General features: G+C 39.4%; 1 protein-coding gene across 1 annotated transcript in view; it reads right to left on the bottom strand.

The window, feature by feature from the left end:
- Nucleotides 1-268: 268 nt before the first annotated feature.
- Nucleotides 269-24,117, bottom strand: part of Rab10 (RAS oncogene family member Rab10) — a 47,868-nt gene continuing 24,019 nt past the window's right edge. The window contains exon 6 of the mRNA XM_070091340.1: nt 269-4,252. Within this exon, the coding sequence (XP_069947441.1) occupies nt 4,181-4,252 (72 nt within the window). The 3' untranslated portion in view covers nt 269-4,180. The remainder of the gene's footprint in view (nt 4,253-24,117) is intronic.

Genomic DNA, 24,117 nt, shown 5'->3' with positions numbered 1-24,117 from the left:
GTTTTATGAAAATATTACATTATAATAATCATAACTAAGCACAACACCCACAAGGGTCATATAGCACTGCAGGTTAAGATGATGAAAATCTTATACTTTCACATATTTTGCATCAATTGTCTTGCATGAATTTTTGAATGTTAGAACAACAGCAACTATTTCACTTCAGAAAAAAAAAAAAAAGCTTCATGGGGTTTTACCATCATATACTGCACTAGAATTTAACCAGCTAGTTTTGGAAATCGAGAGGTTGACAGAAACAATGCTATCGTCACAAATAACACTTTATTAATGATGTTCAAGCAAGTCATTGGACAAAAGCAAGCCCATCCTATCCATAAAGAACCAATAAATTGTTCATGACAATATACCACTTCACAATCTTATCAGTGGACTATGTACAAATGCTGTTTCGTGTTTCACGATTTGTTACTTTACATTATACATAAAACTTGGGGGAACCATGGAACTTATAAAATATTTCAGCAGTTGCATTAGGCCAATTTGGCAGTTTCCCTTTAAACAATTAATTATACATCTTATGGGGCTTTTTTCAGGTCCACTGTTGTATCTCTTTGGTTAATTAAATATCATTATGTCAATGCAACATGGCCAATCCATCCCAGCCAGTGATAACATATTGGAAAGGCTTTACCTTAGCAGACAAAAAGAGCTTAAGCCTCAATAATACAGTTACCCAGCACAGTATCAATGGACTACCTGCATACTTGAGTATCCTTGATCATGTTCTGTGCAGGGGAGGTTGGGCCAAGAAGTATTACACCAAGTCACTGCAGTGCTACTGATCTGATTATTAAATTCTAGCTTCTTGATGCAATCCATTCTCGGGTATGGAAACCTAGAGTGCGTGAATAAATGGACTGTCAAACTGTAACCTAAGGGAGGGTTCAGTCTGACAAATATTTTCCTAAATTCAGCATGTGAACTTTTCCTTGCAATATAAGTGGTTAATAATTAATAAATTTATGTATATACATGTACTTATTGACTCTTCACCTGAAATTACTTCCATATTCCAAAACACTAAAAAACTGTTTTCTTAGAGTAAATTTTTTTATCAATTGTGTAAATGAGCATAATTTCATTTCTTCAGTATTAAAACTTGACAGTTGTAGATGTTTTTTTTCCATATTAGAGTTTGACAGTTGTAGATGTGTATCATACATCTTAACCTGAGCACTGCCTGCAGGTCATATACAAAGGTTAATATGATCCAGTGCCATCTTTAGACACTTTCCTGTAAATATACATGTTACTGTAAAAACTAAATATGCCACATACTACTGACTTGAATTCTATTGATTTCATTTACAAGTATAAAAACAAAGACACAAAGTAAATGGTCCAAGTATAAAACTACTACTGATGTTAAATCAAATTTATCTTCATAATGACTCCAAATAAAACTGTGCACACAGACAAAACAATAAAATGTTTTAATAGCATGGAATAACTATTAATGATGTCTAACCTGCCATGTGCACCAACACATCACTGCTACTAAACACCGACACAGGAGCCCCAACTGCCAACCTTGTGTGACTTATCAGAACATCTTGGCAAGGAAACTGAGCGAGAAAATGGTAAACAAACAACTCAGCGTGCCTTACTTTTCACTTTACGGATGATACTGAGCTTTGACGATATAATTTTTTAGTAAGTTTACTTACTTGCATTCCATTAATAAAGGGAATAATTGGGTAGGAAGCCAATAAGAAATTAATTTTGAGCATTTTCATGGTGCTGTCAAAACACAAGGAAGACACCACTTTGCTCCATCTGTCAATAACTTTAGACAATCTTTATACATATCACGTCATAAGACACACAGTTGTAATAATATATAAAAAAAGTAACTAATCAACCTGATCTACTCTATGAATTTGCAGAAACAGTTTAAGCATTGTGTCCTCACTATAATTCCTGTGAAGACACTTATGGGTTTAGTACTAAAATTGATAATAAAGTATTTGTTTTTAATATTCAAATGGTGATAAAAGGAAACAATTAGAAATATTTCACTTTATGCTTTGATCAAAAATTTTACTTACAAATTTTGTCAATACAGGAACTGTATAGTACAAAATGGATTTTTTTTTTATAATATTAATTTACAAGAAAATCAGTTTTAATCTGAAAGGTCATTTTCAAATACACATTACCCTGGCAAGTTTTCACTATTAGCCGACTGTCATGCAAAACTCATAGCTGGAAAACCCGAGTTGTGTGAATAACACGCAAACCTAAAAAAGCAGTATTACACATTTTCTTTTGGTGAACTAATGGAGGACAAACTTGCTCCATATTTGTTCTGTTGAAAATAAGAATCGCTGGGTTCTTCTATAGCATTTTGTGCAGAAATACTTGCATATACAATATAGAGAGAATAAAAAAAAAAAATTGTGAAGAAATCGGCAAGTGGGGCCATCAGACTTTCTTCCAATGACTTTTTTGGTAAACTAAGATAAATACTGCCATTCACACCTTTAGAAACCACGTTCTCCATAACAAGACAAACTCCATTCAATTACTAGGGCACTGCCGAGCCAGATCAAATTAATCTCTTACATAGTATATGAAGTGTTTGAAATACTGCCCTAGAGACTAGAGGCCTGTGTGAGCTTCCCAAAGCACAGCCTTTTGGCAAAAGATAAAAAAAAAAAAAAAAAGGCTAATTCAAATGCACTGTATACAATATAATTTCATGGTACAGTATCCTATATAAAAGAAATAATTTCATGGTTTCATACAATTTTATGATTCACCTGTGAACAGCTGCTTTTCTAATTCGGTATTTGTTCTGGAACTGATACAATGCACATTAATGTAAAATTACATACAAATATATAAAAAAATATTTATCAAAACTAAGCAAAATAAAATGTTTTTCAGTTCTGTATATCAAGAGTATTATGAACACAATTCAGGGAAAAAGCCAACTTTATAGAATTATGAAGAAAATAAATAAAACTAGAATCACATGTGCAAAGTATTTCTTATACAATTCAAGTACATTTTAACTTTAAAGACACCAAATCCTAAAAGTACATTATTAATTTGAATGAAAAAGTTTTGGTCCATACACACAACACTAATATTCAACAAATAAGTAATTTATCATTGACAAACAACAGGTCCTGGTAACAAATTACTACAATACCACAAAGTAAAAAAAAAAAATTTATATACATCACTGTTCCACCAACCTAGTACTAAATGAAAAAAAAAATTTATATAAAAAACTTCAAAGCACTGAAAACTGTCAATATACAATAAATATAAGTTTTAATATTCCTTGCTCTACTACTGAAAAGCAAATATTTATCTTTAAAACGATCTACTTTCCTTCTGCGAATAAAAATTATTTATATAAACTGATTTTGGTTTATCACATGGCAAGTTACATTACATGATTAGAACAGTTCATAGCAAAAACCACTAATATTCAAATTATGCTTCTACATATAAATATTTCATTTCAAGCCACCTCCTCTCACATTCATGGTGAATACTAATGAAAGGCTTTCTTTCACTTAATATATGTTAAGCCTTACATTAAAAATTATAAGGCAGAGTGCACAAAAATAGTTCTGAAGTAAATTCCATTGCACCAATAGTCATGATAGTTACTAGGGAGAAGCCACTTATTGCAAGTGATACCTCTCAAATTACACAAGCACTGATAACCTTTAACCATAGTCTCAATATAGTGCCATTTCCAAACTTTTAAAAAAGGCAGCCAAATTAAGTTTGTGTCTAAGGTTCAAAATCATGATTCATTTCATTACACCATTCATGTCCTGGGACACTACAACATCCGGCTACAACACTCAGACGACAACAGGAGCAACAACCTGCAATTATTGGTTCCTAACTTATCTTTTGAATCCATCCCCTGAGTGCAGTGTAAAAAGATGGTACAGATTAAGCATTAAAATCTGTGCTTCAATTTCTTGACCTCCCCTGAGAGGAGAGTCTATGGTAGGAGTATGTACTGATGTTAGTTGCTGCAACGCCTACATAAGACCACCCCAGAGGAGTCTCAGAAATACCCTAGTGAGAGGAAACCTACAGAGGAGCCTTAATTTTTGAGTCCTATGGAGGTGTCCTACTGGGTGTGCTTGTCCCCTTCTTCAGTGCCACACTTAACACTAGAAGCCTACGCGCAGCATTGTCGAGCTGCACCTCGATCATTCCTCCTCTCTGGGCGAACAACACTGTCTGGATTTTCCTGCAATAAAGTTATACAACAATGTTTCATTTCATATTTTATTATAGTTTAAATATTACTTAATAACCATGATGAAGTAATACTTAAGTGTAGTACATTATGCAAATAAACTTGTAATCAAGGTTAAATAGTAATATTAAAATACCATGAATTTAGTGATGCCGTGAGAGCACACGAAATCTTTCGTTATGAATGATAATTATGGTCATGTGATGTTGCAAAAAGAAAAAGTGTTTGGGAAGAGGAGAAAGTGTCATTGTTAAAAAAAAATATACATGTATATAGAGGATACCTCGATTATAAAATGGAGACTAATGAGAGGCTGAAAGAGCACAATGTAATAATATACAGTGGAACCTCTACTTACGAGTGCATCAATGTGCGAGTTTTTTCCAGATACGAGCAGCTGCTCGGTCGATTTTTTGTTTCCAGACACGAGCAAAATTTCCAGATGCAAGCAGGCCTCAAGGGAGGTTAACCGACACTTGTGAGGGGGCTCTAGCTCTTGATCTAGGGAACTGGATCTCAGTTGTTTGTTGGACTATCTTATTGAAACCTGGGCAATGTATGATGAAAAGATGCTTCTTAACATACACCAAATATGAAAGAAATCGGACCATAAATAACGGAGTTCACTTCTCAGCCATTAGCCTCCCCTTAGCTGTATAGTATTTTCGTATGGTTTTTATGGTTGTATTCTCGTTTTATTTGGCCTCGTGTGATAGAATGGAAGATATACTACAAAAATAAATATGATTTTAATTGGTTTCATGATGAAAAGTACCTTGAAATTAAGCTCAAAATAGCAGAAATGTTCAATTCTTTGGCGACATCAGTGACAGACATCATGAGGTAGCAGTGGCAGACAACATGAAGCAGCAGAGGCAGACAACATGAAGCAAGTGGCAGACATCATGAGGTAGCAGTGGCAATCATGAGGTAGCAGTGGCAGACATCATGAAGCAGCAGTGGCAGACATCATGAAGCAGCAGTGGCAGACATCATGAGGCAGCAGTGGCAGACATCATGAAGCAGCAGTGGCAGACATCATGAAGCAGCAGTGGCAGACATCATGAGGCAGCAGTGGCAGACATCATGAAGCAGTGGCCAAGTGTAGCATTAAGAGTGTAGCAATTAAGTGTAGCATTAAGAGTGTAGCAATTAAGTGTAGCATTAAGAGTGTAGCACTTAAAAGTCACTGACTTTTTTGGGTTATCCTAGGTTCTCTACACCTGTAGTCAGGAGCAGGAATGGCCTCTGTGGTAGGCCTATAAACCCAAACAACAACAATGGCAGCTGTCACCATCACAAGCCACATACATAATGACACATATTTTATTCATTCTAGTGTATATATCATGTTTCTATGTTATTATTATTGCTTAGAATGTCATTTCACATGAATTGTGATAGATAAATAAGCTGTAGAGATGATATTAGGGGAATTATTAAAGTATTTTCTCGTGCCTGGAATTCCACTGGAATGAATTAATTCCATTTCAATTAATTTAAATGAGGAAAATTGACTGCAAACGAGCAAATCCAGTTGCGAGCAAGGTCACAAAACGGTTTAAACTCTTAAGTAGAGGTTCCACTGTATCTGAAAACATTAAAAGCATCATAAAGTGGGTAAGAGAGCGAGGGTGAATGAACTGAAAAAGGAGATGGGACAGATGCAAGCAACTATTGAGAGAAAAGTATGCTATGTTTAGGAAATGAGAAGGCCAAGGAGGTATGGCATCAACTTCAAATTGCAGTGCTAGTGTGCAGCAAAGTTTATGGGTACATGACATTAATCACCAGTGTATAAATAGCACCGTAACAATTATATTTATGGCACTGGCACATAAGAATGGAGGAGCTTTGCAACAGCCTACATGCCCATTCTAGGCAAGTCCTCAAATCCAACCCCTTTCAGATATATTTGTCCTAACTTTTAAACCTACCCAAGGATTTAGGCTTCCATAGTCCTGGTTGGTGTTATGTCATCAAAAGGGAGCAGCAGTGGTGGTGGTAGTCAACAGCAGTAGTAGCAGCAGTTAGGGCTAAATTTTTATTGTGGTAAATATGATAGGTTATGGCTGCACCTGTTGTGATCCTGTCTGAGAAGGGGGAGGGCGGGGCACCAGTATTTACATATCCTTACGTTCCTCACCCCATCTCTACCACTGCTTCGTGTTTTTTTTTTTTCTTATTTAGGGTATGTGTACATACCAAGCAAATATTTTTTATGGTGGTCTTGAGGGCACAATTGTGTTATAGCTACAAATAAAAGAAAAATCAAAACTTTTGGTAGCTTTAAAAATAGGTTGAACAGATATACAAGTAAGAAAGGGTGAATTGAGATGGCCCTGCTCTGCAGTGGCCAGTAAGCTTACTAAGATGCTCTTTCATTATGCACTTTTTTTGTTATTTTGATTAATTTTTGCACATTGAGGTAGTATGCACTTACAATATGTGCAAAACTTGGTACATATTTGTTTTTTGGGTGGGTTGGGGGGCCTCTTATGGCCAGTAATAGAGGCTATTACTTCAAACTTTGCATTTTTGGTGTTATTACTTTGATAAAAAGATTCTACCATTTTAGATAAAATGGTTTTTACTTTTTTAATCTTGTAGCTGGAGCAAGTGAGGGAAAAAGTCCTGGTGATTTGACAAGATTTTGGAGAAAAAAAAAAAAACACATGAAATGATAGAGAATCTTTTCCTGATGGTAATGAAACCAAATGTACAAAATTTGATGGAAAATTTACGGAATTACGCTCTTGCAAAGTTATCAGTCTCAAGTGATATTTATGCATCGGCGATTTTGCCCACTTTGAGCCCTATTTTGGGACAACTCCATTGTTTCAGTCGCCTATATTCATAGCTATTTTGCTAGCACTCCTTTTATTCTATCGACTGAGTACAAGAAACTGCCCATTTACCTATTTCAACTACCCAATAAAGTGATCAGAAATTGGTAAATTGGCCAATTTCTTACAAAACTCAAGAAAGGCCAATTTCAAAATAGGGTCCAGAAATAACAATGCAAACATTCCTAGCACTAAAATAACATTTTTTCTCTGTTCATTAGTCATCTCTTATATTACACTTGTTTTCCATTTTGAATTTTTATTCACACACACCAAAAAAAAAAAAATTTTTTAGAAGATTTTCTGTTATGCAGACCACTGCATTATTGTAAAAATGTTAAGCTACTTTTAGTCTGTTAAACCATTCAAAATCATCTCTTTCTGTAATATATATACCATTCTAGCAAGAGAGACCAAGAAAACGAGAATACAACCATAAATACCATACAAAAATACACTGCAAAGTTGCTGTTTTAAACCAAAAACACGCTGCATTTCTTTTCCTCATCATGCACTGCATGCCGCAGGATTTTTTTTATACTGCACACACCGACCACTCAGATCCATTCTCTCATATGTAGGCCTACCAGCTCTCTCCCGCAAGTCTGAAGCTGCTAGAATTTTGGCGTAGTATTATGGGACCAACTCTGGCTTTAAAGCTGTAATATTACAGGACTGACAGTGACAGGGTTAAGATTTTATGGTGTATTGAAGTTGGTGAATTATTATTATAATAAAAAAGAAGCGCTAAGCCACAAGGGCTATACAGCACTGCAGGGTAGGAAAGGAAGCAAGGGTATTGGGCGGCAGAAGGGAGGAGGGATGATCAGTAGGTTACAGAAAACAGCGGGGCAGGGGATAGTGCAGGGTAGAGGGTAGCAAGAGATCGAGGTAGAAAGGGCTGAAGGTATCATCAGAGTTTGTGAAGTAAGTCAGTTGTTGTCAAAAATTCAATGAGAGAGTCTGGATGAAAGGTGGGTCCTTCAGCGAGAAGGGAAGGTAAAGAGAGAACAGTGGAGCGAAGACGACGACGGAGGTAAATTCTGCGTGCTCGTTGATAAAGTGGGCAGTCTAACAGAATGTGGCTGACTGATAATGGAACCTGACAGTTCTCACAGAGAGGAGCAGGGCGCCTCTCCATGAGATATCCATGAGTAAGACGAGTATGGCCAATGCGAAAACAGGAGAGAGTAGTCTCCCAACCTCGACACTGGTGAAAAGAAGACGGCCAGTAACCTATACTAGGTTTAATAGATTGAAGTTTGTTACCGAGCAGAGTAGACCAACGTTGTTGCCAACGGGTGTGAAGGTGTGAAGCAAAATAGTCCGTAAATGGAATACCTCTATATGAAACTGGTAGGTTATGTACTGCTGACCGCGCAGCAGTGTCTGCCTGTTCATTGCCCTGTACGTCAACATGACCAGGGACCCAACAAAAAACAATATCTTTATGCTTGGTAAAGATGTGGCATAGCCACAGTTGGATACGGAGGACTAAGGGGTGAGGTGTATCAAATTTCTGTATAGCCTGTAAAGCACTAAGGGAGTCTGAGACAACCACAAATGATGACACAGGCATAGATGCAATACGGATAAGTGCTGCAAGAATGGCATACAATTCAGCAGTAAAAATACTAGCCCAAGATAGTAAATGCCCTCGTACGACGCTGTCCGGAAACACTGCTGCGAATCCTACGCCGTCTGAAGACTTAGAGCCATCTGTGTACACTGCAATGGCATGAGAATGAGAGTGGAAGTGGTCAAGAAAAAGAGAGTGGGAAGCGACCGTAGACGGTTGGGCTTTCGAGCAAGGGAGAGAGAAAGAACAGACTCGAACAGCTGGAACTTCCCAGGGGGGTAGGGAAAAGTGAGATGCTACATGAACATAGAAAGGTGGTAATTGAAGAGAAGACAAGAGTGAATGTAGGCGAAGAGAGAAGGGACGGAGCAAACAAGCGGCGAACAAATAAAGAATGTCTACTAATATCGGAGACCATTCTATAAATGGAAGGATTGCAGAGATCACGAGAGCATACATAGTAGCGATGGCAATGGGCATCACGGCAATTGGATAAGGATGGAACGTTCACTTCTGCATAGAGGCTCTCAAGAGGGGAAGAGCGAAAAGCACCAAGGCATAAACTTAATCCTTGGTGATGAATAGGGTTGAGGCTAGATATAGCAGCAGGAGAGGCAGCTGAATAGATCTGGTCACCATAGTCAAGTTTCTATAAAATGAGGGTAGAATGTAGATTAAGAAGAGTTCGACGATCAGCTCCCCATGAAAGATGAGCAAGGGTTTTAAGAAGATTCAGCTGGCTGTGACAAGTTGTCTTCAGAGAGGTAATGTGAGGTTTCCAGGATAACCTACGGTCAAAGAGGAGGCCTAGAAACCTGACTATCACGTTCAGGGATGCAGGTGCCATAGAGGTATAAAGGATGATCGGAGATGACAGAGCGTCTAGTGAGAGTAATTTGGCGAGTTTTGGTACTGGAAAATTTAAACCCATGTGTGGTGGTCCAATTGGAAACACGGTCGACTGCATGCTGGAGAGAAACTGTAATGAGGTGACAGCGCCTGCACAGGCAATAGCGAAGTCATCAACATAGAGTGATGACCAAATATTGGATGAAAGACTAGAGGCCAAATCATTTATAGCAAGGAGAAAAAGTGTTGTGCTCAGAACACATCCCTGGGGGACACCTTCAGCTTGGATGAAGTCCGGGGAAAGCACATTATTAAACTGAACACGGAAATGTCTGTCAGTTAAAAAGTTCTTAAGGAAGGATGGTAGACTGCCTCGAAGGCCTAAGGAGTGGGCTTGGGCCAAAATATTATACCTCCAAGTTGTGTCATATACCTTCTCAAGGTCAAAAAATATGGCAATAACCGAGTGGTTACGAAAGCCATATTGACGAGTGGAGAGACTGTTGTGTCTCTAAATACCACACTAAACATCTATTTACCAGGCGTTCCATCACTTTGCAAACTGCACTGGTAAGAGCAATGGGACGATAGTGGGAGGCTTCATGTCCCGTAGTACCCGGTTTGCAGAAAGGGAGAACAATGGCAGATTTCTACAGCTGTGGAAGAACTCCTTGTGACCAAATAAGATTGAAAAGGAGTAATAGGACTGCAAGGGCTGACCGATGTAAATGTTGTAGCATACGAATATGAATGTCGTCGGGCCCAGCTGCCGATGATCGGCAAGCTGAGAGTGTTGCCTCCAGTTCCTGAAGGGTAAAAGGCACATTATACTGTTCTTCTCTGAGAGAAGAAAAGTCCAAGGATGCTAACTCTCTGGCAGACTTTGAGGAAAGAAATGAGGGGCATAGATGGAGCCCCTGAGAAATACGGACCAGATGATTGCCAATTTCATTGGCAACATCTAGTGGGTTTGCTATATCAACAACGGCAACCCGCAGAACAGGAGCCGGGTCAGGAGAATATTTACCACTCAGTTTTCGTACTTTTTTCCAGACTGCACTCATAGAGGAAGCAGAGGTGATGGTGGAGACAATCTCGCCAGCAAGTGCATTTAGCGTCACGGATGACACGGCGAGTGATCGCATGCTTCTGCTTAACCCCTTCAGGGTCCAAAGCCCAAATCTGAAGTGGTTCCCCATTGTCCAAGAATTTAAAAAAAAAAAAAAATTTATTTTTTTCTTATGAAATGGACGAGAATCTTTTTGTGAAGGTAATAATACAAAAAGTACGAAATTTGATGGAAAATTGACGAAATTATGCTCTCGCTAATTTTGATGTGTCAGCGATATTTACGAAGCGGCGATTTTGCCGACTTTGACTCCCATTTTAGGCCAATTACATTATTCCAGTCAACCAAATTCTTAGCTATTTCACTAGTATTACTTCTATTCTATCGATTGTGCACAAGAAATCGCCAAGTCAACTGTTTCAACTACAAATTAAAGTGATCGGAAATTGTTAATTTGGCCAATTTAACACAAAGTTCAAAATATTCCAATTTCAAAATAGGGTCCAGAATAAACAAAGTAGGTATTCCTGGAACTAAACTAACATTTCCTCTGTTCATTAGTTATGTTTTCAGGCTTTACAAATAAATTCCATTTTGATTTTTTATTCACATAATGAATTTTTATTCACACCAAAAAATTTAAGATTTACTGTTATGCAATACTGTAATAATTGTATAAATATCATCACCATATTCATGAATGCATATTAGACCCACCAGCTGGCGTGTATTAGACGTGTGAGGTCGTTTGTTTACTCTTGAACATCGGCAAAAATTTAACATTTCTGCTACTTTGAGCTCAGTTTCAAGCCATTTCCAATGCTAAAACCAATCAAAATCATCTCTATTTCTGTAATATGTCTTCCATTCTACCAAATGAGACTAAGAAATCGCAAATACAACTATAAAAAACATACGAAAAAACACTGCAAAGTCGCTGTTTTAATCGAAAAATCATGATTTCAGTTTGTTTTCTCTCATTATACACAGTGTGCTGCAGGATCTGTTTTATGTGGTGCACACATACCACATAGATGTATTCTCTCATATCTAGGCCCAAATGTACCACTCACAGTTTATCAGAGTGAGCTGAGCTTATGACGTAGATCTACGGTTTGGACACTGAACGTAAAGCCGTAGATCTACGGGACGGACCCTGAAAGGGTTAAAATCAAGAAGTCTCTCCGTGGTTCTATTGTACCGGTACCTGCCCCACGCAGCGCGTTTCAAACGTACTGCACGAGCACAAGCAGGAGACCACCAAGGCACGCATTTCTGAGAATGCCTGCCCGAAGTTTGGGGAATAGAATGAGAAGCTGCGGTTAAAACGGACGACGAGAAGAGGTGTAAAAGCTCATCAATGGAAGACGAAGAAGGAACCTCACTAAAAATAGTTAGTTGTGAGTAAAGGTTCCAATTTGCCTGATCAAATTGCCAGCGTGGGTTACGAAGAGGTGGTGAATATGAAGGGGAAGTAAGAATGATTGGGAAATGATCGCTGTCATGTAAATCCGGGAGAACAGACCAGGTGAAGTCTAATGCGGCGGAGGAAGAGCAGACTTGAGAGACAGATGCAAGAGAGAGTATGAGTCCGAGGATCAAAATGGGTGTGAGTACCTGTATTTAAAACATGGAGAGGGTGGGTAGCAAGAAAAGCCTCTAACTGAATGCCACAGGAATCACAGTGAGAACCCCCCAGAGGAAATGATGGGCATTAAAATCGCCAAGTAACAGAAGTGGTGGCGGTAATGACGAAACAAGAAAGGCAATATCCGGGATAGATAATGCCCGAGAAGGAGAGAGATACAAAGAACAGATTGTATACCACCTATGCAAGTGGATACAGGCTGCTGTGTAATGCAGCGAAGTACGAACAAATAGCTGATGGTACGGAATATCAGTGTGCAGAAGAAGGGCACTTTCATTAAAGGTCCCATCAGGAAAAGGATCTGAAGAATACAATAAATTATAGCCTGAGATGGGATAGATAACGGAAGAGTGTAATTTTGGTTCCTGTAAGCAAACACCAACAGGGGAAAACTGGGAGAGCAACATCTGAAGCTCACCCCGATTACCCGAGGCCGCGAATATTCCACTGTAAATAGGCCATGATTGGCAATGATAAAGATGCCTGAAATCCGCAGGTATGGGTACCTACGGACTAGGAGGGTTAGAAAAGTCCACATGTGGTGGCAAAGGAAAACATTCAAGTAGCAAAGGAACGGTGCGTTGTGAAGAAAAGAGTTGCGCAGATGGAGAAGAGGAAAAAGAAGGAACAGAGGGTGGATCAGTGTCCATTGATGGTTTGGTCTCTGCAATATATTCAGAGATTGCTTCAAGTGTTTCGGAGTTCAGAGACGTCGTATGGGAGACAATATTGGAGATGGAAGGAGGAGGAGTTTGAGTAAAGATCAGAGCTGTAATGGACTGTACCAAGGTAGGGGGGGAAGGGCAAAAGGGTGGAGGGAACTGGAGAAGTGTGGGAGGGGACAAGAGGCAGAAACCCAGGAGGTGGCAGAAGAGGAAGAAACTTGGGAGGGGACAGGGGAGGAAGGCTCAGTACGAGGAGGAGGATGAACCTCCACACTTGTAAAGGAGCCACTGAAAGGGGAAGACCTAGGTACAGAGACCGAGAAGGTAAAATGTTAAGGTGGATGAAGGGAAGGAGGGGTTAAAGGAGATTTGTTGGACCTCTGAGAAGAGGGATGACTGGGAGGTGTCGTACGAGGTCTTGTCAATACCGGGGTTTGTGAGGGAGAACACAAAGTGAGGACAGACTGAGGTGTTGAAGTAGGGATGTCTGGACCCAGGACAGCAAAAGAATTAGATACAGGAGTGACTATGGGACTGGCAACCGCAGAGGAGGCTGCAGAAGATGGGACCCCAGAAGTGGAGGGACGTTTTGAAACACGAGAATAAGAAACACGGGGTAGTCTCCCTTGGAGGCGGAGATGAGAAACTGCCATAGCATAAGGGAGACCTTCTGCCTCTGAGGCAACGAATTTTCCGCTCATTTAACCCTTTGAGGGTTTTCGTCGTACTAGTACGTCTTACGCGTAGGGGTTTTTGACGTACTAGTACTCATAAATTCTAGCGGCCTCAAATCTAGTGGGAGAAAGCTGGTAGGCCTTCATATGAAAGAATGGGTCTATGTGGTCAGTGTGCACAGTCTAAAAAAAATCCTGCAGCACACAGTGCATAATGAGAAAAAAAAAAATTTTACCATTTTTTTTTAATAAATCAGCGACTTTGCAGTGTATTTTCGTATGGTATTTATTGTTGTATTCTAGTTTTCTTGGTCTCATTTTATAAAATGGAAGACATATTACAGAAATTGAGATGATTTTGACTGGTTTTACAAAGAAAAGTGCCTTGAAATTGAGCTCAAAATAGCAGAAATGTTCGATTTTTACCAAACTTCAAAAGTAAACAAATCGTGCCAAGCGTGCAATACACGTCAACTGGTGAGTCTAATATTCTTTCACAAGTGCACCAATAATATTTATACCATTTCTTACACTAATGCAGTAGTCTGCATAACAGTAAATCTTCTATTTTTTGTGAGAATAAAAATTCAAAGTGGAAAGCAAAAGAATATAAGAGGGGCCTTGAGACGTGACTAATGACCAGAGGAAATGTCATTTTAGTGCCAGGAATGTCTTTCTTGTTTATTCTGGACCCTATTCGGAAATTGGCATCTTTTGAAATTTGTGTGAAATTGGCAAAATTGCTAAATTCTGACCACTGTACTGGATAGTTGAATTTCATAAATGAGTGGTTTCTTGCACCCATTCGATAGAAAAAATGGAGTTCTAGCGAAATATTCATGTTTTTTGTCGACTAGTACAGTGAAATTGGCCGAAAATGGGGCTCAAAGTGGGCAAAATCGCCAATGCGTAAACATCGCCGAGACCGCTAACTTTGCGAGAGCATAATTCCGTAAGTTTTCTATCAAATTTCAAACTTTTGGTGTCTTTATGATCGGGAAAAGATTCTCTATCTTTTCATAGGAGAAAATAATTTTTTTTTTTTTTAAATTTGGCCGACCCTGAGAACGAGTTTCGGAGAGGGCCTGTCGACCCTCAAAGGGTTAAGTAGACCTGGCAACGGCGAGAGTACGAAGGGTAAGCCTCGTGACAATTAAGGCAAGAGGGAGGTCGACTGCAAGATGTATTAGAATGGTCATCGGCACCACAGACTGGGCATTCAGCTATAGATCTGCAATATTTTGCTGGGTGGCCAAATCGCCAGCAATTCCTACACTGTTGCGGTGTAGGGATCACCTTACGAACTTGTAACTGATGTCCTGCTACATAAACAGAGGATGGGAGTTCACGGCTGTCAAAAGTTAAATGAGCCACATTGCAAGGGTATCGTCTTCGTCCATGGGCGGGAAGAACATAAGTGTCTACCTTGAGAATTGGGAGATCTTGGAGTTCCAGCTGTTTGAGAATGTCATTGCCAAACATCTGGAAATTCTGTTGGACTATGGTATGGGGGCAGAATAACAGTACCACTACAAGAATTGAGGGAATGATGTTTTTCGATAGTGACAGGAATAGTATCGATATGTGAAAGAAGAGAAAGATCATGAGCTTGGGTAGAATTCTGGACTGTGATGATGCACGTACCACTCTTAAGAGCATGAAAGGAAATATCTCTACCAACATGGCGTAGGAGCGCTTTGCCAATACTATGGTCAGAAAGTTAGGCAGTAGAAGAAGTCTGTCGTAAAGTAAAGAATTTAGTCCATTGTGTGGTCCGAAACCGAGTGTGGAGAGGGAGTACATGACGTGTCGGTCTTTTCCGAGTAGAATGGGAAGGTAATGAAGTAACATAGTCAGGAGATTGTCGTTGGCATTTAACCCTTTGAGGGTTTTCGTCGTACTAGTACGTCTTACGCGTAGGGGTTTTTGACGTACTAGTACTCATAAATTCTAGCGACCTCAAATCTAGTGGGAGAAAGCTGGTAGGCCTTCATATGAAAGAATGGGTCTATGTGGTCAGTGTGCACAGTCTAAAAAAAATCCTGCAGCACACGGTGCATAATGAGAAAAAAAAAACTTTTTCCATTTTTTTTTAATAAATCAGCGACTTTGCAGTGTATTTTCGTATAGTATTTATTGTTGTATTCTAGTTTTCTTGGTCTCATTTTATAGAATGGAAGACATGTTACTGAAATTGAGATGATTTTGACTGGTTTTACAATGAAAGGTGCCTTGAAATTGAGCTCAAAGTAGCAGAAATGTTCGATTTTTACCAAACTTCAAAAGTAAACAAATCGTGCCAAGCGTGCAATACACATCAACTGGTGAGTCTAATATTCTTTCACAAGTGCACCAATAATATTTATACCATTTTTTACACTAATGCAGTAGTCTCCATAACAGTAAATCTTATATTTTTTGTGAGAATAAAAATTCAAAGTGGAAAGCAAAAGAATATAAGAGGGGCCTTGAGACGTGACTAATGACTAGAGGAAATGTCATTTTAGTGCCAGGAATGTCTTTCTTGTTTATTCTGGACCCTATTCCGAAATTGGCATCTTTTGAAATTTGTGTGAAATTGGCAAAATTGCTAAATTCTGACCACTGTACTGGATAGTTGAATTTATAAATGGGTGGTTTCTTGCACCCATTCGATAGAAAAAATGGAGTTCTAGCGAAATATTCATGTTTTTTGTCGACTAGTACAGTGAAATTGGCCGAAAATGGGGCTCAAAATGGGCAAAATCGCCGATCCGTAAACATCGCCGAGACCGCTAACTTTGCGAGAGCATAATTCCGTAAGTTTTCTATCAAATTTCAAACTTTTGGTGTCGTTATGATCGGGAAAAGATTCTCTATCTTTTCATAGGAGAAAATAATTTTTTTTTTTTTTTTAAATTTGGCCGACCCTGAGAACGAGTTTCGGAGAGGGCCTGTCGACCCTCAAAGGGTTAAAAGTGGGACCAGAGTCAGTCCGACGTGAGACGGGCTGGCGATTCGAAAATCATCGCACCATAGAGGGAGAGGCCAGAGGCATAGTCAAAGGAAAGCAGAGGCCAGACAAATCGAAGGAGTCAGTGGAAGCCCCGGTACCTGAAGCGGGTGAGGAAACAGCACCAGCAAGAGGTACAGGGGCCTTAGGAGTGTCCAAAGAGTGGCCAAAAGATGAGGCGAGGTCAGAATAGGGTGTGGTAACAATAAGGGGCCCGGGGGTAGCGGGGTCATGGATTTGGGACTCCATGGTTAGGTTACTTCTTTCTTTTTGTTTTTAAGAAAAAAAAAAAAAGCAAGAAAATAAAAATAAAAAAAAAGAATAAAAAAAGGGGGGGACCAGGAATGAAAGGGCCAGAAATCTCCCTCAGCGCCCAAGAGGACCTCAGCACCGCAAGTAGCGCAGATGCAGCATGGAACCCGTGCCATACCCTACCCTTCATGCCAGTAAACCAGCAATCCAGGATAGCAACTTCACATCTGCCGAGCTACCTCGGTGGACAAAAGAGAGGGCGGCCGGATATCCGTCACAAAGCATACCTCCTTCGGCCACCACCCCCGGAATCCGAAAGGTGGCTTCCAGAGATACACCTGTGGCCCCGAAAGACACCCAAAGCCACCCTCCGGGATACCAGAGAGGGGTTGGGACATCCCCAGGCGATCCAGATCCCACGGCAAGCTACGCCACCGCCAAGAACCTCAACGGAATGGGATGGACCCCGGTACCCTTCCCCCTATGAACTAGTGTGCCTGTGGGAAAAATCCTAAAGGCCAAAAAGAGGAAGGGCAAAAGGGAGGGGTAAGGAGGAGGAGGAAAGGAAAAAGGGGAGGATGGGATAGGGAAGGGGGGATTGGGGGGTAATTAGGTTCGGTCTGAGGAAGGAGACCAACAGGTCTAATTCCTCAGACCAAGAGCCTCTTCACCACGCCAAGGAGCCCCCCTTGAAGAGGATCACGCGTCTAATACATGTCCAACTAATGCGTGTTCACGAATGCACTGATATTATTTATACAATTATAATAACCTAGGGATTGGCAGAGAGCATGTATAGTTCCTTTATATAAAGGAAAGGGAGACAAAAGAGATAGTAAAAATTATTAGGGAATAAGTTTACTGAGGTAGTAGGTTGGTAGACAGCAACCTCCCAGGGAGGTACTACCGTCCTGCCAAGTGAGTGTAAAACGAAAGCCTGTAATTGTTTTACGTGATGGTAGGATTGCTGGTGTCCATTTTTCTGTCTCGTAAACATGCAAGATTTCAGGTACGTCTTGCTACTTCTTACACTTAGGTCACACTACACATACATGTACAAGAATATATATATGTACACACCCCTCTGGGTTTTCTTCTATTTTCTTACTAGTTCTTGTTCTTGTTTATTTCTTGCTCTCTCCATGGGGAAGTGGAACAGAATTCTTCCTCCGTAAGCCACGCGTGTTGTAAGAAGCAACTAAAATGCCGGGAGCAAGGGGCTAGTAACCCCTTCTCCTGTATATATTACTAAATGTAAAAGGAGAAGCTTTCGTTTTTCATTTTGGGCCACCCCGCCTCAGTGGGATACGGTCGGTGTGTTGAAAGTGTAGTAGTTTACTGAGCATACCAGGTAAAGTGCATGGTAGGGTTATTATTGAAAGAATTAGAGGTAAAACAGAGAGTAGGATTGCAGATGAGCAAGGAGGCTTTAGAATGGGTAGAGGATGTGTAGATCAAGTGTTTACATAGAAGCATATATGTGAACAGTATTTAGAGAGAGGTAGGGAAGTTTCCATTGCATTTATGGATTTAGAAAAGGCATATGATAGAGTAGGTAGGGGAGCAATGTGGCAGATGTTGCAAGTGTATATGGAATAGGTAGTAAGTTACTAAATGGTGTGAAGCATTTTTTTTTAAGGATAGTGAGGCTCAGCCTAGGTAGTAGCTTGGTAGACAGCAACCGCCCTGGGAGGTACTACCGTCCTGCCAAGCGAGTGTAAAACGGAAACTTGTAATTGTTTTACACGATGGTAGGATTGCTGGTGTCTTTTTTTCTGTCTCATAAACATGCAAGATTTCAGGTACGTCTTGCTACTTCTTCTTACACTTAGGTCACACTACACATACATGTTTTTTTTTTTTTCAACAAGTCGGCCGTCTCCCACCGAGGCAGGGTGACCCAAAAAAGAAAGAAAATCCCCAAAAAGAAAATACTTTCATCATCATTCAACACTTTCACCACACTCACACATTATCACTGTTTTTGCAGAGGTGCTCAGAATACAACAGTTTAGAAGCATACACATATAAAGATACACAACATATCCCTCCAAACTGCCAATGTCCCAAACCCCTCCTTTAAAGTGCAGGCATTGTACTTCCCATTTCCAGGACTCAAGTCCAATTGTATGAAAATAACCGGTTTCCCCGGGAGCAAGGGGCTAGTAACCTCTTCTCCTGCAGGATTTTTTTTAGACTGTGCACACTCCACATAGACCCATTCTTTCATATGAAGGCCTACCAGCTTTCTCCCACTAGATCCGCTAGAATTTATGAGTACTAGTACGTCAAAAACCCCTACGCGTAAGACGTACTAGTACGACGAAAACCCTCAAAGGGTTAAAGTGCAGGCATTGTACTTCCCATTTCCAGGACTCAAGTCCAATTATATGAAAATAACCGGTTTCCCTGAATCCCTTCACTAAATATTACCCTGCTCACACTCCAACAGATCGTCAGGTCCCAAGTACCATTCGTCTCCATTCACTCCTATCTAACACGCTCACGCATGCTTGCTCGAAGTCCAAGCCCCTTGCCCACAAAACCTCCTTTACCCCCTCTCTCCAACCCTTTCGAGGACGACCCCTACCCCGCCTTCCTTCCCCTATAGATTTATATGTTTTCCATGTTATTCTACTTTGATCCATTCTCTCTAAATGACCAAACCACCTCAACAACCCCTCTTCTGCCCTCTGACTAATACTCTTATTAACTCCACACCTTTTCCTAATTTCCACACTCCGAATTTTCTGCATAATATTTACACCACACATTGCCCTTAAACAGGACATCTCCACTGCCTCCAACCGTCTCCTCGCTGCTGCAGTTACCACCCAAGCTTCACACCCATATAAGAGTGTTGGTACTACTATACTTTCATACATTCCCTTCTTTGCCTCCATAGATAACGTTTTTTGACTCCACATATACCTCAACGCACCACTCACCTTTTTTCCCTCACCAATTCTATGATTAACCTCATCCTTCATAAATCCATCCGCCGACATGTCAACTCCCAAGTATCTGAAAACATTCACTTCTTCCATACTCCTCCCCAATTTGATATCCAATTTTTCTTTATCTAAATCATTTGATACCCTCATCACCTTACTCTTTTCTATGTTCACTTTCAACTTTCTACCTTTACACACATTCCCAAACTCATCCACTAACCTTTGCAATTTTTCTTTAGAATCTCCCATAAGCACAGTATCATCAGCAAAAAGTAACTGTGTCAATTCCCATTTTGAATTTGATTCCCCAAAATTTAATCCCACCCCTCTCCCGAACAGCCTAGCATTTACTTCCTTTACAACCCCATCTATAAATATATTAAACAACCATGGTGACATTACACATCCCTGTCTAAGACCTACTTTTACCAGGAAGTAGTCTCCCTCTCTTCTACACACTCTAACCTGAGCCTCACTATCCTCATAAAAACTCTTTACAGCATTTAATAACTTACCACCTATTCCATATACAGTGGACCCCCGCATAACGATTACCTCCGAATGCGACCAATTATGTAAGTGTATTTATGTAAGTGCGTTTGTATGTGTATGTTTGGGGGTCTGAAATGGACTAATCTACTTCACAATACTCCTTATGGGAATAAATTCGGTCAGTACTGGCACCTGAATATACTTATGGAGTGAAAAAATATCGTTAACCGGGGGTCCACTGTACTTGCAACATCTGCCACATTGCTCCTCTATCCACTCTATCATATGGCTTTTCTAAATCCATAAATGCAATAAAAACTTCCCTACCTTTATCTAAATACTGTTCACATATATGCTTCAATGTAAACACTTGAACTACACATCCCCTACCCACTCTGAAGCCTCCTTGCTCGTCCGCAATCCTACATTCTGTCTTACCTCTAATTCTTTCAATTATAACCCTACCGTACACTTTTCCTGGTATACTCAGTAAACTTATTCCTCTATAATTTTTAGTCTCTTTTGTCCCCTTTCCCTTTATATAAAGGGACTATACATGCTCTCCGCCAATCCCTAGGTACTTTCCCCTCTTTCATACATTTATTAAACAAAAGTACCAACCACTCCAACACTATATCCCCCCCTGCTTTTAACATTTCTGTCATGATCCCATCAGTTCCAGCTGCTTTACCCCCTTTCATTCTACGTAATGCCTCACGTACCTCCCCCACACTTACATTCTGCTCTCCTTCACTCCTAAAAGATGGTATACCTCCCTGGCCAGTGCATGAAATTACTGCCTCTCTTTCTTCCTTAACATTTAAAAGTTCCTCAAAATATTCTCGCCATCTACCTAATACCTCCATCTCCCCATCTACTAACTCCCCTACTCTGTTTTTAACTGACAAATCCATACTTTCCCTAAGTTTTCTTAACTTGTTTAACTCACTCCAAAATTTTTTCTTATTTTCATTAAAATTTCTTGACAGTGCCTCTCCCACTCCATCATCCGCTCTCCTTTAGCACTCTCTCACCACTCTTTTCACCTTTATTTTACTCTCCATATACTCTGCTCTTCTTTTAACACTTCTGCTTTGTAAAAACCTCTCATAAGCTACCTTTTTCTCTTTTATCACACCCTTTACTTCATCATTCCATCAATCACTCCTCTTTCCTCCTGCCCCCACCCTCCTATAACCACAAACTTCTGCCCCACATTCTAATACTGCATTTTTAAAACTATTCCAACCCTTTTCAATCCCCCCACTACTCATCTTTGCACTAGCCCACCTTTCTGCCAATAGTCGCTTATATCTCACCCCGAACTTCCTCCTCCCTTAGTTTATACACTTTCACCTCCCTCTTACTTGTTGTTGCCACCTTCCTCTTTTCCCATCTACCTCTTACTCTAACTGTAGCTACAACTAAATAATGATCCGATATATCAGTTGCCCCTCTATAAACATGTACATCCTTGTACATACATGTACAAGCATGCATAATATATATATATATATATATATATATATATATATATATATATATATACAGTGGACCCCCGCATAGCGAACTTAATCCGTGCAAGAGGGCTGGTCGTTATGCGAAATGTTCGCTATGGGAATTAATTTTCCCAATAAGAAATAATGGAAATAAAATTAATCCGTGCAAGACACCCAAAAGTATGAAAAAAAAATTTTTTTACCACAAAAAAATGTTAATTTTAGTACACACAAACTGAAAAAGGCATGCACAATTACATGACACTTACTTTTATTGAAGATCTGGTGATGATTGATGGGATGGGAGGAGGGGAGAGAGACTGTTAGTGTTTAGAAGGGGAATCCCCTTCCATTAACACTTGAGGAGGCAAGTCCTTTTCCGGGGTTACTTCCCTTCTTCTTTTAATGCCACTAGGACCAGCTTCAGAGTCACTGGACTTCTTTCTGTCCATAGAGCTCTGTACCTCCCGTTCCTTTACGATTTGTCTAAAATGGGCCATAACATTGTCATTGAAATAGTCACCAGCACGCCTTGCAACAGCTGTGTCAGGGTGATTTTCATCCATAAAGGTTTGCAGTTCAACCCACTGTGCACACATTTCCTTAATTTTTGAAGTAGGCACAATGGATTCCACAACTGGCATAGGCTTCTCAGGGTTAGCCCCAAACCCTTCAAAATCTTTCTTAATTTCCATACTAATTCTCACCCTTTTTACCACAGGGTTGGCACTAGAAGCTTTCTTGGGGCCCATGGTCACTTATTTTCAACAAACAGAACCGAAAACACTGTAATAATACGAAATATTCCGAGTGTATGCTTGAATGTTACCGCGGAGGCTAGCTGGTAAACAATGGGACAGGCGGCACATGTGAGGCTGGCTGAGGCCGCACATTGGACGCGTCTCGGACGAAGTTCGCTGAGCGGGTTTTTGTCTACTATGCGGGGCAAAATTTTAGCGATCAAAGTGTTCGCTATGCGGAATGTTCGCTATGCAAGGCGTTCGCTATGCGGGGGTCCACTGTATATATATAATTATATATATGTAAATATATATATATATATATATATATATATATATTATATATATATATATATATAATATATGTTTATATATACAGGAAGGCCCCGCTTTACGGCGTTTCACTTTACGGCGTTCCGCTAATACGGACATTTCAAATTATGACCAAAACTCACTATACGGCTCCCCCCACCTGACTTTCTAATACGGTCACCGTGCCCCACCCTGTTTGTTTACATTCTCCATGAGCTCAGTAAGCACTAAGTCTCTCCATTTTGTCTGGAAACTCCAAAATTTCAAATGTTTTTAAAAGTTATTTCATATTTTATATATACTCTGATAATTATACTTATGTATACCTGTACCTAAATAAACTTACATACATCAAGTCATTTAAATGTCGTATATTACGTTAATATACACATTTTCATTAATCCATCCATGATATTTTTTTCAAAATTATATAATAAACACGATGCATAACATATAAATAAGATAAATACACCCCACAGTAGAATAAATAAACATAAATGTGAGCTGTGTAGCAGACGACTTCCACAAGTGGTGATAATAACAATACTGAGTCTCATTAAATGTCGTATATTACGGTAATATACACATTTTCATTAATCCAGCCATGATATTTTTTTCAAAATTATATAATAAACACTATACATAACATATAAATAAGATAAATACACCCCACAGTAGAATAAATAAACATAAATGTGATCTCTGGTAGCAGACGACTTCCACAAGTGACGCCATAATAACAATAGTCACGGAGTCTCATTAAATGTCGTATATTACGGTAATATACACATTTTCATTAATCCATCCATGATATTTTTTTCAAAATTATATAATAAACACGATGCATAACATATAAATAAGATAAATACACCCCACAGTAGAATAAATAAACAAATGTGAGCTGTGTAGCAGACGACTTCCACAAGTGGTGATAATAACAATACTGAGTCTCATTAAATGTCGTATATTACGGTAATATACACATTTTCATTAATCCATCCATGATATTTTTTTCAAAATTATATAATAAACACGATGCATAACATATAAATAAGATAAATACACCCCACAGTAGAATAAATAAACAAATGTGAGCTGTGTAGCAGACGACTTCCACAAGTGGTGATAATAACAATACTGAGTCTCATTAAATGTCGTATATTACGGTAATATACACATTTTCATTAATCCAGCCATGATATTTTTTTCAAAATTATATAATAAACACTATACATAACATATAAATAAGATAAATACACCCCACAGTAGAATAAATAAACATAAA

The sequence above is a fragment of the Cherax quadricarinatus genome, chromosome 35 (genome assembly GCF_038502225.1).
Source record: "Cherax quadricarinatus isolate ZL_2023a chromosome 35, ASM3850222v1, whole genome shotgun sequence".
In the NCBI taxonomy this organism is placed as follows: domain Eukaryota; kingdom Metazoa; phylum Arthropoda; class Malacostraca; order Decapoda; family Parastacidae; genus Cherax; species Cherax quadricarinatus.
This window is presented reverse-complemented; position numbering and strand designations above follow the sequence as displayed.